Consider the following 15,943-nt stretch of genomic DNA (forward strand, 5'->3'; position numbering starts at 1 on the left):
AGGATGGAATATCAAATATCAAATACATCCGTCTTGATCACATGACTATAGAGATCATGTGTACCGATTTGCGTGAAATTTGGATCAAATCGGAAGGAGTAATATATAAAAAAATGTTTTACATAAGTCGGCCTCCTGGTGGCGCTATAAAAGGCAGATGTGAAAAATGCAGGGCAAGGGTTTTTCCTTGACCTCTACGGAGTGCGCTTACAAAGTTTTACACAGATCGGTGCAGTTATAGGTAAAAACACGAATCGGCCTGTTATAGCACCACCATGAGGCTGATTTAAAACATTTCAAGTGGCATTTCGTCCTCGGCTTGGTGGGAATATGCGTGCAAAATGTCAAGGAAATTGCATGCTGTGTTCATGATTTGAGGCATTTTGTTGAAAACGGACCACTCCTGCAAATTTTGGAAGCCATTTTTAGCCAATCAGGATGGAATATGAAAAATCTGAAAGACCCGTTTCGTTTAATGACCATAGAGATACTGTGTACCGATTTACGGGGTTTTTGGACAAGATCTGTAGGAGTACTGTCAAAAAATATGTTTTGCACAAATCGGCCTCCTGGTGGCACTATAAATGGCCCATGTGAAAAATCTGGGGCAGAGGTTCTGCTGTGGCATCCAGGGAGTGTTTGTGCACAGTTTCACTGCGAGCTAGCAAACGGTGCCGGAGATTAGCTGTCCACAGACAGAATGACGGACGGACGGACGGACGGACGGACGGACGGACGGACGGACGGACGGACGGACGGACGGACGGACGGACGGACGGACGGACACACGGACGGACGGACAGGGGGCAAAACATACTCTCTCGCCATGCCTTTCGGCCTGGCGGAGACAATAATCGATCATTTCAGGAGCAATAGCAAGAGTACAATGTACCACAATGGAAACAAGACCCTGGGGCTTTTAGAGCTATCCTTTAGCTTTAGCATAACCTTTGACTGTACTACCTGTACTGTTAACAATCTTGTTAATAAAGTATTCAATCAAAAACCTTTCCGTTTACTCTGTTCATTGATTAAGACACAATTCTTCATTTATATCATTTTATTAAATTAAATGCAGAATGTGAACATTGAACAGTAAAATCAATTCCATGATAAAAAAAGAAAGAAAAATGATTAATTCTTAATTCAGATGTGCAAAAGGCACCCTTTCATAGAAAACAACACATGGCTGATGGTGCGTTCATGCCAAGTGGGAACAGATACGTTGCTGACCTCTTAAAGCCTCCAATCTAAGTAAAAATGGACCCGAGTTGCAACCATACTTGGACCGCTTCTTTCACTTTACACCAAATTCTTTTGCCAAAAATCTACAAGAGCGTGGCAAGTTTTTGGCGAATGTTCCCCCCAGAATAGGGACGCTGCTGGGGTTCAAGTGGTTGAAACTTCCCACCCCCGGAAAAATCTACATCGTTAAAAGTAGATTTTTAAGTTGCAAACTTTGCAGTTCCCACTCATCACTTACATGTTGTATTATTTGTAGTTAATACTTCCCTCATGCATTATAAATCAAGTTCTTCATATCAGTGATATCCTAGCCATGAAATCCCAGATTGGTGCTGAAAAGTCACAATTCCTAAAAAGTTTCAGATGTTTAGGAATGTTCTTTTAAATCAAGAATTAGCATCGAAATATCTACCATTGCTCATTTGGTCACATTCAAGCCATTCCAGTTCATTAAGTGCAAATGTCAAATCTTTTTGTTCCACCATTCTATTGGAATGTTACGTGGCGTCATTTTGTCCATCATTAAAGTAAGAGTTAAAATGAACACATATTTGTTCTCTTACGCATTGGTTCTCAAAGTGGGGTCCTTGGGGGGGTACCAGGGGGTCCCCAGCAAAATGTGTTAATAAAGCGCCACAATAATTTTAACCCCTTTATCCATATTTTATACTTTGGCTAAAAATAAGCAGATATACTGCTATATATATATATATATATTGTATATACTTGTAGATCTGCTATTTTAGAAAAATCGTGAACATTTGGATATATATTTTTTTAAGCGAACATTTTTAACTCAAATATTTGCTTCTGGTAGTCCCTGGAACAAAATATTTTGAGATGGGGATCCGCGGGCCAAATACATATCATTTTGGGGGTCCTTGACATGAAAATGTTTGAGAACCACCGATTATAGCAGCATACGTTTTTTTCAAAAAACTGTTAGGATTAAGACATTTGTAGAATCCCCCAGAAGCAAAGATTTGAGTTGTTCCCTTGAAAAAGTATATATTCAAAGATTTGCACAAAGTTTCATGATTTAAAAAAAAGAAAATAGCAGATCTACAAGCGAGTGCCGCGCTATGAGCTTGTAGATCTGCTATTTTTGAATAGCCAAAGTTTCCCATTCTTAACGGGGTCTTAATGGAGTCTGCCTCTGGCCAGCCAGCTGAGCAAACCAGCTCAACCCAGGAAGGTGGATATGAAGACACTGGTGTCCAGGTTGAGAGTTGCGTGCCACCAGTGGTCTGGGAAATACAGCACCTGTCCACAGACACACACAAAGACCTTAGAAAAGCGTGGCAAAAACGTGACCCGAAACAATAAAAAGAAGCAAAAAATAGCCGATCTGCATAATTAAGAGTTTTAGCCTGCATAATCAAGGATTTTTGTCCGCGTTTCTCTGGAGGGTCAACTGAATAAAAGACTTGGATTTTTAGATAGGACGACTTCCCCTATTTTCAACCTATGTTCGTATAATTGGTCCTCCCTAATGCTCATGATAAAATGGTAAAAAAAAATCTACTCTGTCTGTGTCTCAGAGGAGGGCTGTGGACACTTCAGAAACCCGGCCTACCAGTCACATCATCGTTAGGCAGGTTTTTTTCCAAACAAGATTTCAAAAATTCTTATTTAGATTTTTATTAACGCAAGAACATTGGCTTCCATTATGGCATGCCAACTTTCCAGGAAGAGAAAGCCTGCAGTTTCTCATTATCTTGGATTCCCCATCGATGATGTCACTGGTAGGCGGGTTTCTGAACTGTCCACAGCCCTCCTCTGAGACACAGAGTGAGTAGACAGAAATGGTACTATATTATAATGAGCCTTAGTGGGGACCAATTATACTGAATGAAGATATGTTGAAAATGGGTGAAGTTGTCCTTTAAGTGGTCAAGGCAAAAATTCAAATAAAGAAAGCATTGGCCTATGTGCTTAATTACGCAGAGGTCGTGCCGCAAAAATAGCCGATCTACAAGCTCACGCGTTGTGAGCTTGTAGATCGGCTATTTTCGCTGCAAGACACCATTGTAACACAGAGCATAAATCAGGCTTAAAGGGATATTTCACTTTTAAATACTTCTGGTGTCATTGTAACGTCTATTTAGTCCTTTGTGTGCACCCCAGACAGTTTTTAAGTAGCTTGATTCAATATTTATATATTATATCAGACACACACCCATCCTATATAAGCCCATTCAACTTCAAACTACAGTTTTATCCATGTTAGATTGAAAACACCCATCCCTGGCTCTGGTGACTGATATTGTCCTTCTAATGCATGATGGGGCTGATTTCAGTAAAATACAGAAATGTCTCATCAAACGAATATCAAATATCTAATAAATATTGAACGAAGCAACTTAAAAACTGTCTGGGGATGCACACAAAAGCCAGAGTAAATGTTATAATGAAGACCCCAGAAGTGTTTAACCCATTCAATCCGGGAACGCATCTCTGTCATTTTAGATTTCTTTGACCTTCTAGATCTGCTATTTTTGAAAAAGTTTGAACATTTTGTGCAAATCATTGTACATATATATATATTTTTAAAGCGAACATTTTTAACTCAAATCTTTGCTTCTGGGGGGTCCCTGGAACAACATATAGAGATGGGGTTCCGCGGCCAAATACATATCATTTGGGTGGTCCTTGACATGAAAAAGTTTGAGAACCACTGATATAGAAACATAGGTTCTTTTCAAAAAACGGTTAGGATTTAGAAGACTTGTAGAATAATATATTCAAAGATTTGCGCACGCTTTTTCAAAAATAGTAGATCTACAAGCTCATAGCACGGCACTCTGTGCCACGCTATGAGCCTGTAGATCTGCTATTTTTGAATATCCAAAGAAATCTAAATTGACAGAAATGCGTTCCCGGATTGAATTGGCTAAAAGTACATTTCATGTCTGTTCTACCTCTCCGGGTCGGATGGTGCATTCCAGTGGTGCCTCCTCCTGGGGCAGGTGAGGGTAGGTGTCAGCCACCCAGGACAGAGTGGTGTGGTTGGGGTGGAAGTGGGGCTCCTTCTCTGGGGGGTACAGGAACCACCGCTGTACAAAGACACACAGCCATATCCCTATGGTGGTCACTGTTTGTTTGTTTGATTGATTGATTGAATACTTTAAAAGTCCTGAGGACTTGTTTCCATTGAGGTCCTATGTATTCAATTCATCAACAGCATAAAAGATAACGCCAAAATACAACATCATAAACAAATATGTATATGTATGTGCCGTTACATTTCAGGGGAAAAAATTACCTGTAATGTTACTATTTTTGTCAATATGGCTGCCATGAAAAAGTTCTTATTTTGCTTTCCTGGGCAAAGGGCTACGGCTGGACAATTAACCGAAAGTATATTGAAACCGATATTTAGAACCAATAACCGAGAAGCAAGGTTTTTGTATATACTGTATATATTTTTTCTTATATACTGTATCAACAAATTGACAAGATTAACACTCCAATGACGATGGACAGGACTCACTTAATGCTATGTATATATATTTTTTTTTTCCCTTTTTAATAATCGTTCATTAATGGCAATTGAATCAAAAGTCTGAAATAATCGTGATATTGATTTGAAGTCATATTGCCCAGCCCTACTCAGGGCTACACACACACACACACACACACACACACACACACCAGCAGGTAGAGAATGCTGGCTCATCATGTAAAGAGAAGGTGAGCTATGCGTTTTGCATTTACCTTTCTGCCATAGATAACTTCAGAGTAGCCGGGGCCATGCCAGTGAAAGGGAACACCTGTCCCTGGACCTGGACACAAACAGCACAGCTCATGCAACTGACTTGTCACTAGTTGACACAGTCCAACACAGCAGTGGTGGACAAAGTACTATCGTGCTCAGGGCGCTCCATGCAAGTAACATTTTGAATACAGGTCTTTTACTTGTAACTGAGAATTTTATTATTATGGTTTCCTTACTTCCTTCACAGGTCTTACCAATTTGACTAATTAAGGCTCTGTTCCATTTAGTGTAACACAGTGGTTCTCAAACCTTTTAAATTCAAGGACCCCCATAAGTCTGAGTGTACAAATGGAACAGAACAGAGCCTTCATTAGTATAATTGGTAAGACCTGTGAGGGAAGTAAGGAAGATGCCCAATTTTTTTCCAATATGGCTGCTGTGCATATAGCCTATACCAACATTAAAGCACACACCCTCTCATGTAACAACAGACCTGCTATGCCAAAACTGTAAGCTCCTGTGGTGTGGGGGAGGACATAAGGAGGAGACTTGTACTGCTCAAACAAGGCTTTCCACTCAGTGAAGTTGTTGTCCCCAAAGAAATACAGCGTGTCTGTTGAAGAAAGATACAGGGGTGATTATTTTACTGAGTAAAACAACGTGATTATGTATCCATATGAACAGTGGTTCTCAAACTTTTTCATGTCAAGGACCCCCAAACAGATATCATATGTATTTGGGCGCGGACCAACATCTTAAAATAGATGTTTGCCAGGGACCCCCAGAAGAGAAGATTTGTGTTAATAAATTCTAAATGATTCAAACATTTTCAGAAATAGCTAAAGTGTAAAATTTGGATAAAGTGGTAAAATAATTGTGATGCTATATTATTAACTATTATTTAGCTGGGGACCCCCTGGAATCCCTCCAAGAACCGCTGGGGCACCACTTTGAGAACCACTGCATTAGAAGGCTTTAACCACACAAACACTTGGGTCCCTTTTCTGGGGAGAACATTTGGCAAAAGTACCCAGGGCCCTTTTTTTTTTATTTTCCTATAAATCAGCACAAGTGAGAGAGTCAATTCCTTGTGTCAATTGTGTTTATATAAGATGAGATGATAGTCTATTCAAAGAAGACAATTTGTGCTGCGCGCGATGCCATACACTCCAAATTACACACTTCAGTTTTATTCATCCATTCCGCAGGGAATAATGAACGGATTACAATAATATAACATTCTCTATAATCAGTAACATGTAGGTGATACTTATGTCTAAAATATGGTGATTGGTTTCATTATTGTAACGCCCAAACCACACCTACAGTATGCATAATGCAACGGGTAGCACAGGTGTTTTAGGGATAAGGCTGGTGTCCGAAGATAGCAACCTTTGCACGGGAACGCCCCTTGCGCCATGCTAAATCCCCAAATAGTGGGTATAGGAACTTTGGCCGAAAATAGGGCCCCCAATCTATAAGCTCAAGCGATACCGTCGTGCGATGGAGTCTACATTAATTAAAGCAAAAATAAAACCTAATCTGCGATTTGTGAAACGGCATGAAAGGAGCCCACCACACACTAGCGCTGTGTATCATAAACAATTAACACAATATGTAAAATTATGATATTTTTGTAGGCATGCAGCCAATCAGTTGAAGAAATTGCAGATTGCGGCTTTAACCTTTGCTTTTATGAAATAGCAGAGATCAATTAGGGTTTTCTGGAAGACATGAACATGTATTCTATTTCTAATTTGACCACTTCAAATCTACTTGTAAGCTTGTAGATTTGCCTATTTTCGGTGCAAGACATGCTTCCATAGCCAAATGAATGAAATCAGTCGTGGCGGCTGAGAACTTTAATCCATGAGCCTAAATCAGGTGTTACTCACCACTGCCCAGAGTGTTCAAAGACTGAGGTCTCAGCAACAAATCCACAAATTCTTGGAAAGGCACATCAACTGCAACAAATAGATCAGAAACAAAGAATCAAGAAACTGATTGAACTGGGTTGTATTTTAGATAACAACCTTTCCTCAAAGTCAACCAAAGAATATGTTTTTTTTTGGGGCAGGATCTCCTCGTCGGTCAGTAGGAATGCACTGAGGACACTAGATGGAGCACTCATCCAATGTCATTTTGACTATATGCCTGCACCTCATGGTACTCTATCACAGTGGTTCTCAACCTGTGGGTCGGGACCCCCAGGGGGGTCCCCACATGATTTTGGGGGGTTCCCCAGATGACAGTGAAGTGACAATTTAAGGACTTTTAAGACCTTTTTAATTCCTAAACAAATAGACCATTACTGCATCAAAAGTAATCAACGAACTATACGATAAAAACTTGTCAAACATAGGCGAAATTGTCAAATAATATAAGAAAGAGGCAAACATTGTGAAAACAGCCGATCTACAAGCTCACACAACGCCTCGCCTCTGCTATTTTCACAATAATATTGTGAAAAGTCCAGAACACTCTGCACTCTACTTATGTAACTATTTACCTTGTTGTTTGGTTATCTATATTTCATGCTTACTCTGCATATTCCGATCTTGCACATGTATGTCACTCTGGATAAGAGCTGACATACTTTTAGTTTGACTCGGTTCCACAGATACATAATTATTATGTATCTGTGGAACCGAGTCAAACTAAAAGTAATGCCTCAACTCCTACAATTCCAAGTGCTTGTCAGGGTGGGGAGTCCCCAGTTCAAATATGATTATTTTGGGGTCACGCCACGGCCTGAAAAGGTTTAGAACCACTGCTCTAGCACCACAAACTTACAGACCTCTCTAAACAAACTAGTCAGACTACCACTAGACCTCACACCTAGGACCCACCTAACCCCTGCTCATTATGCTAGGGTGGGGTGGCTCAGGGCAGAGGACAGAGTACAGCAACTTGCAATGGGCCTGGTTTTCAAGATACTCAATGGACCAGTGGCCATGTACCTGTCTAACTACTTCAAAAGAGTGAGAAACGCCCACGGGCACAACACCAGAGGGAGCTCGACTGATCTAATTCCCCCCAGATCGGCACAAACATGGGGATGAATTCATTCTACTATTATGCCACCACAATGTTGAATGCCCTACCACCAGCCATCAAAAAGTGCGACTCCCTACCCTCCTTCAAAACCGCCATAAAAATGTTCAACTGGACCCAGTCTTCTAGCTTGCCAAAATAAATGACCCTCCACTGTTTTTCTGTGAATATACTTTTACTGCTCCTATGATTTCTTGTATAGTATTGTATGTCTTTATATGTCTTGGTGAATTGAATACACAGGACCACAATGGAAACAAGCCCTTATGGCTTTTTGTGTCATCCTTTTGGCATTATTGTGATCGTGGCTTAATTGACCTAGAAAATGACACACTGGACTGGCTTGCTGCAACGGAGCTGAAGGTCTAAGGACATACGACAGAAGAAGAAGAAGCATTATTGTATAACTGTACTTTCTTTTTGCAAACTGTTAATAAAGTATTCAATCAATCAATCAAAACAAGAGGGGTTAATCTGTCACTCATACATGTACAAATAGAGAAATGTCAAATGCTAATAATTCGAATGCTAAAAATCACTATTCGTGAATGCCCTAGTGTATATGTATATATATATATATATATATATATATATATATATATATATATATATATATATATATATATATATATAAGGGTTAATCAATCAAAGTGCCGGTGTGATAAATAGAAAAAGGGAAAATACCTTTCTTGTAAGAGTAAGTGTTGGCTGTACTCAGCCTGACTCTTCGCTCGCCGTATTCTTCTAGCAGATGTGACCTGGAGCATAATGACCTGAACTTCTGAAAACACAAACCAGTGTAAGATTAAAGCATCTAAAAGTAAAGAAAAGGCTGCACACTCATAGCCACGATGCAGGATTTATTAAAGGAATACCTCAATGGTGTGTACTGCATCACATGCAGTACACACCATAGCCTTGAGTATCATCTGTGTACAGAATGCACAGTTCACTACAGTTCACTGAGTTCAATGAAATGACAATGAAGTGACATGACAAATGTATTTGAGCAGGGCTGTAACCTAACCACCATACACAACTGTCGTGGATATAAAACGTGGGGGTGTGCACAAAGAATTTGGTGCAGATCAGTCCAGCGGTTTGCGATATTAGCTCCGGATACTCGAGTACACAGACGGATAGACCCTCTTATAGATGGCCAGCATCCTACAGAGTGACGCAATAAAAACATTGTTGAACCTAATGAAGCTTTTAAACACAATATACTTATTTGACCGGGGTCGCCCAGTGCCCAGTGCTATGACACATGAGCATGTAGGTTGGCTATATTCGTTGAATGTTCTCTCCAGAATAGGGACGCTAGGGTTCATGTGGTTAATTGGGTGACCCTGTGCGCAATTGAATTTACAGTTACAATTTAGGCATTTAGCAGACGCTCTTATCCAGAGCGACATACATGTGCAAGATCGGAATATGCAGAGTAAGCATGAAATATAGATAACCGAACAACAAGGTAAATAGTTACATAAGTAGAGTGCAGAGTGTTCTGGACTTGATATCCAAAAGCGCTCCTACGCTCATAAAACGCTTGGACGCGGCCCTAAATCAGGCTTAAAAAGGAACTCGACCCATGGATCTTGTTCTTAAACGCATCGCTATCGTAACAATAACAACATTAAAGCACACACCCTCTCATGGAACAACACAGACCTGCTATGCCAAAACTGTAAGCTCCTGTGGTGTGCGAGAGGACATAAGGTGCAGAGTTGTACTGCTCATGAACTATTAGACTAATAGTTAGGAAAACAAGCCCCAAATAAGCGACTAGGCTACATGATCCCTTTAAACCTATTACATCACCTATTTGAAAATTGCCGATCTACAAGCTCACAATGCATTGCGATGCGACGTGTTGTGAGCTTGTATATTGCTATTTTCAAAAACTCTTTTGGAGAAAATAAATTGCAATAAAATGTGGAATATTTTCACATATATGTGAATATGGTAATATTGTATCTAAGGACCTGAGCTGTACGTATGTGTATGCGTTTCCTTTTTGTAAAAAAAAATCTATAAAAAAGAAGGGGAAAAAAGTGGAATATTTTTGAAACATTCTAAATTAAACTAGGATACCAGGTTGACCTAGACTCTGTCAGTAAGTGTAAATGACTCCCTACGCAGGCATATGCATGGTAACCAAACAGTGTGCTGTGAGATGCTGAAGCGCTTTCCTTTGAATACAACATACCGTGTTATCGGTGAGGCCTCTGAGAATGACTGGTCTTCTGTATGCGTATCTAGGGCCAAGAAAGAAAGCAAAACTGATGAATGTGTTGGCTAATCAGCAGGAGCTTTATAGCTCCTGATTTTGAGCTAGGGGGGGTTATTAATATAAAAATAATGTTGAAGCAAAACTCATAAAAAAAATACAGAACCGTGAGGAATAGACTAAAGCCTGAATTATATTTGTGGTACGGCAGTGTGGAAATCTTTCAGAATGCTTTAATGTTTGGAAGTAATTGGTGGGTTAAACTTTTGAATAAAGCAATGAAATTGTTTTATTCAATTGGTATAGGCGACTATTTGACTTCTTGTGACATGTTCTTCTGTCACAAAACAGCCGTAGCACATTAATACTCTATTAAGCCGTTAAAACCGGGAAAGCGTCTGTGTCATTTTTTATTTTTGCGTTGGCTATTCAAAAATAGCAGATACACACGCTCACAGCACGTCACTTCGTGCCGCGCTGCGAGCTTGCACATCTGCTATTTTTGAACATTTTAGAAAAATCTTGAAAGTGTGAGAACAACTGATTTAGAAGGCATTTGTAGAATCGGCCTCAGGTCTTAAAGGTTTCATGACGTTTTGTTTTATGACCTCAATTACACCCAAAAAAACTGAACGTTGAACATTCAGTGGATTTTCTGTGGTCTGGATAATTGGGCTAAAAAAGTGCTGGGATTGGCCCCTGGACTTTCATGTCGCAGTCCATTAATCCCGCCCCCTCCCCTCTCATTCTCCTTTGGGGGGGGGGGGGGGGTGGGGGGGTGGAGCAGAGGCGATGATTGACAGGCAAAATCCCTCAACAGCGACACCCGCAGGCAAATAGTTATTTTTTTCATTGAAGCTGAAAATCCCTCAGAACACACGTTTGAAGGACCATGATGAAGACTTTTAATGTTTTGTAAATCTGAATGTCATGAAACCTTTAATGGGTAAAAGACAACTGGATGCTTCGTTCAGACACTGTGGTGTGAGGTGCAGGGGAATATAGTGACACCTCAAATCATCCTCAAATGTGTATCTTAAAATGTGACTTAAAAAAAAAATCTGTACATACGTGCCGTTATAAATAAAGCTGACGGAGCACATACATTTGTATACGTACTGTTCAATGAACTGGCGATGTGACAGAGACGTGCGGTCCAAGACATCTATGTTGCAAGGACCTTCATCGTGCAACCTATGATCTGAATGTGATGACCTGCACAAAGGGTTAGATATTCACATTAGAACAAAGCATTAGCTGTCCTGACCAGTGGTAGCCTGGTAAAGCCCCTCCCTCCGGAAAATCTCATTTCCAAAATGGAAATTAGATTTTCCGGAGGGAGGGGCTTTACCAGGCTAGACCAGTGGTGGAACAAGTACTCAAATGTTTTACTTAAGTAAAAGTATCAATACTGCAATGTAGAAGTACTCTGTTACAAGTAAAAGTCCCGAATTAAAAATGTACTTGAGTAAAAGTACAAAAGTATTGGTATCAAAATGTACTTAAAGTAAAAGTACTAAAATGTTTGAAAATAGCCTAGGTATAAAATAGGGCTAAAGTGGTTAATGTATGTTTTATAATGTAATAATTTATATTTGCAAAGTAACTAGTAACTAAAGTTTTCAAATAATTGTAGTGGAGTGAAAGTACAATATTTGCCTCTGAGATGCAGTGGAGTAGAAGTAAAAGTATAGACAATTGAAATAGTCCACTAAAGTAATTTTTTTCATCAATTTCATTTTGCCCATGCATTCATTAATCTGTAGCATTTCATGCAGGTCATGCACAGTCAATGATTCCAAATCATATTTTCAGAAGAAGAAAAAATCTGCATAATGAGTAGGCTACTCTTGTTGGCAATTAAACTATATTTTTTGTATTTCTAAACTGTGGTTTTGATACTTTTAATTGAGTTGAAATAATGATAATAATCCACTGTCAAAAACAAGCCTCATTGCTTTCAGAATGAACTCAAATTGTGCACTTAGTGCGACATCTAGTGGTTGAATGTCCACCTTCGCTGGCCAAAATGATAGTCTTGGCCAAAATAGAACAGATCTACAAGTCTTCTCTTGACTGTTAATCTAATTTCTGTTCTTCTTGGCAAGAGAGACACCGTTTAATTGCGACTCAACAGTGGTGTAAAAAGTACTCACATTTCTTACTTAAGTAAAAGTATCAAATTGATACTTTTACTTAAGTAAGAAATGTGAGATCAATACTGCAATGTAGAAATACTCCGTTACAAGTAAAAGTCCGGAATTCAAAATCGACTTAAGTAAAAGTATTGGTATCAAAATGTACTTAAAGTACCAAAAGTACAGTATGCAAAATGTCCCATATTCACAAGTTTTCAAATGTATAAAAATCTCTGATCTAAAAAGAAATAATTGCAAATCTACAAGCTCACAAGCATGCATTGTGAGCTTAAATCGGCTATTTTCAAATGCCCGAAATGTATATAGGGATGAACTGGTTAAAGTATGTTTTGTAATAATAATCAAAATATACAAAGAAACTAAAGTTGTCAAATTATTTTAGTGGAGTAAAAGGTACATTTGCCTCTGAGATACAGTGAGCTGTGGAGTAGAAGTAAAAGTACTGGAAATTGGAAACACTCCAGTAAAGTAAAAACACCTCAAAGCTGTACTACAGCACTGGACTCACCACCAGCCGCCTCCATCAGCAGCAGTGCTTTCCTCAATGCTCAGTGCAGTTCTCAGGACTAACATAAAGTACATACATAGTAGTAGTGTACCTTGATATTCCATTCAAAACGTTGTTTTATAGCCGATAAACTTCAAATTATCATGTCATTCAGTACGAACGTTTTTATGAACTGTTAATAAAGTATTCATTCAATCAATCAATCAATCAATCAATCAATCAATCAATCAATCAATCAATCAATAAAACGTAGCCTACTAACTCTACTCTACATTCATTCATCTGTCTGCCTGTCTGCTCACCCCCAAACAGTGTTGCCAGGTTTAGAGAGAGAAACAAGCAAGTGGGTCCTATGAAAACGAGCCCAAAAGAAGCGAGCCCTTCGCCTTTTAAACATTGATACTTATTTTGATTATTATTATTATTACAAAACCACTTCAGACCTATATATATATGATATACTTTGGCTATTTGAAAATAACTGATCTACAAGCTCACAACCACACAGCGCGTTGCAATGCGACGTGTTGCAACTTGTGACTTGTGAGCTTGTAGATCTGCTATTTTCCCCATAAATCTTGGACGATTTTTTTTTTTATTAGGAATATTTTTGAAACATTTTAACCGGTCTGTATTGTGGTCCCTGGCATAAAATGTTTTCAGATTTAGGTCCATCTGAGACAAATGCATATTAATTTGTTGGGTCCTTCACTTGAAAATGTTTGAGAAACACTGGTTTAAACTACATTAGGAAACAAGCCAAAATAAGAAACTACACTTTAGAAACAAGCCCAAAAAACTGCAACCCGCAACTAACCAATATTTACAAGCAACTTTACAAAAAAACAAGGCCAAAGCCGCCTTATATAAGCGGACATGGCAACGCTGCCCCAAAACGACGTCACTTCTTCCTGTAATACACCCAATCAGAAAATACCACATGACATACTGAGGCGTGCGTGAACCTGGCGTGAACAAACCACGCCCTCTCTCTCTCTCTCTCTCTCGCTTCTCTCTCTCTCTCTCTCTCTCTCTCTCTCTCTCTCTCTCTCTCTCTCCACATGGATCTCTTACAGTATGTTAATTGTCAATGCAGTATTGATATGCAGTATTCAGACATCAAGATGGTTTATGTAGAAAAAGTTGAAGTACTGAAACTGAAGGAATACATATACACAGGCAAGGAGGAGGCACAGCACACCCTCACCACATGTCTGAGAAAAATAATACATTCAACAAAGCATATTGTAAGATTTATTTTTCTTTTTCTTTTATTGGGGTACAGGTTCATCAATCAAAATGCCCTGAATAAAGGTTGTTTTGTTCAAATCCTCAAAGCTTGTTGTGGTTTATTCATATAAAGCAATGCGCTTGAAGGTTGCCTTTTTCCTCATAGTTTCCTTCTTTTAAACAGTGGGAACATTTGTTTCATGGCAGCTGCATGTTGTTGGATCCTCTTCAGCTCAGCATCATGCTTCTCCATCTCCTGACTGAGTGTCTTCTCCAGCTGAGCCACAGTTGCCCTCACAGTCCCCACATATGAAGACTGATGGACATTGACCTTTGTCCAGTCCTTGGTGATTGGAGGGGTGTTGATGGATGTGAAGTTCTGGAGGAGATGGAGTTGGTCTTCAGTGTGTGAGAGCTGCTTCAGCTCGGAGATTCTCTTCTTTAACTCACTGATTTCCTTTTCCAGCTCTTTAATGAAGTCTTCAGCCTGTTTCTCTGTCGTTGTATGCTTTTCAATGCAGCTCATCACTGTAGTGAGGACCTGCACACATGTGTCTGCTATGTCTTTGTCTGTGTCTTTCTCAATGAGCTCTACTGAGTGTTTTACCTCCTGAAAGGCAGGAATGACAGGAGAAATTATCAGAGGAGCAGAGTTTCTACCAAAATTAATCGCTGCATGACTGAAATACGGATAGAGTTTTTCAGTAAAGGTGCAGCCAGTGAAAGAGTAGATATGAATTCTGGCCTCCGCGTCATAAAAGGAGACCAGACCCTCCTCATAATCCACAAACACTCCCACTTTCTGGATCTTCTCTCTTACAGGGAGGAGGACATCAGGGTTAGCAGCAGCCTTGTACTCATTTCCATTCCTCAACCATATAGTCCAGTAACCATTGTTGGGACTCAAAGTGATTTTTCCCTTCCGGTTGATGGACTCTCTGGCCACTCCTAAATCCCAGTCAGTCTTCTCTTTAACCTGAACCTCATAGTAAAACCGTCCTGAGGAGAAGCTTTGCTTTCCTAAGACAATGGAACCAGAGGAGAATCTCTCTTTGTTGTCTGGGAGATTGTTATTTACAAGATATCCATTCACTTGTTTTCCATCCTCAGAAAGGATGAGACATGTGAGAGGATGTGCTGTATCAGGGTCAAGAGTTACAACCACTGCATATTGCTGGATCCTCCTTAGCTCAGCATCATGCAGCTTCTTCATCTCTTGACTGAGTGTCTTCTCCAGTTGAGCCACAGTTGTCCTCGCAGTCAGAGCAGTGAAGACCTGCACACTGTTTGCTTTCTCTCTGTCTGTGTCTTTCTTGCTGAGCTCTGCTGAGTGTTTCACCTCCTGAAGCTTCACCTGTCTCTCCTGGATCATCTGCTGAACTTCAGCCTCTGTCTTTCTCAGCTCAGCCTTCTTTCCTTCACACTCTTCTTCCAGAGATACAGTGAGATGTAACTTGTGTTCTGACTCAGTGCATATCTGACACACACACACATATGGTCAGTCTTACAGAACAGCTCCAGAGGTCTCACATGTTTCTGACACATGTGTTCCAGGTTCTTTACAGGGTCAATTAGTTGGTGTGGTTTTAAAGCCGTGAATCTCTGATGACGCTCCAGGTGAGTCTCACAGTAGGAGATCTGACACACCAGGCAGGATTTCAGGGCTTTGAGCTTGATCAGAGTACAGAAGCCACAGGAGACTTCATCTGGTTCAACAGGTTGCTGCTGTGACCTCCTGAACTGATCAACCAGCTTAGATATCAAAGTATTGACAAAGACCTCTGGTCTGCTATAGAAGC

The 15,943-nt window shown here is 39.9% G+C and overlaps 1 protein-coding gene across 1 annotated transcript; it reads right to left on the minus strand.

The window, feature by feature from the left end:
• Window positions 1-1,056: 1,056 nt before the first annotated feature.
• On the minus strand, window positions 1,057-13,203 carry jmjd8 (jumonji domain containing 8). Its single transcript, XM_080446625.1, has 9 exons — window positions 12,915-13,203; window positions 11,367-11,462; window positions 10,227-10,275; window positions 8,702-8,798; window positions 6,859-6,927; window positions 5,457-5,576; window positions 4,963-5,030; window positions 4,167-4,301; window positions 1,057-2,508 (listed from the first exon to the last, which is right to left on the minus strand). Exons 1-9 carry the CDS (start codon window positions 13,016-13,018, stop codon window positions 2,428-2,430), a joined length of 819 nt encoding a protein of 272 aa, XP_080302751.1. The 5' UTR covers window positions 13,019-13,203; the 3' UTR covers window positions 1,057-2,427.
• Window positions 13,204-15,943: the final 2,740 nt, after the last annotated feature.

The sequence above is a fragment of the Gymnoscopelus braueri genome, assembly GCF_963280865.1.
Source record: "Gymnoscopelus braueri genome assembly, chromosome: 13".
Classification (NCBI taxonomy): Eukaryota; Metazoa; Chordata; class Actinopteri; order Myctophiformes; family Myctophidae; genus Gymnoscopelus; species Gymnoscopelus braueri.

Excerpts from the sequence above, each read along its gene's own strand:
- jmjd8 (XM_080446625.1), bottom strand. The coding sequence starts at position 13,018 with ATGGAATATCAAGGTACACTACTACTATGTATGTACTTTATGTTAGTC. Across the intron at positions 5,577-6,858 it reads TTTGAACACTCTGGGCAGTG|ACACGCTGTATTTCTTTGGG; the intron begins GTGAGTAACACC and ends TTTCTTCAACAG. Across the intron at positions 4,302-4,962 it reads AAGTTATCTATGGCAGAAAG|CGGTGGTTCCTGTACCCCCC; the intron begins GTAAATGCAAAA and ends GTCTTTGTACAG.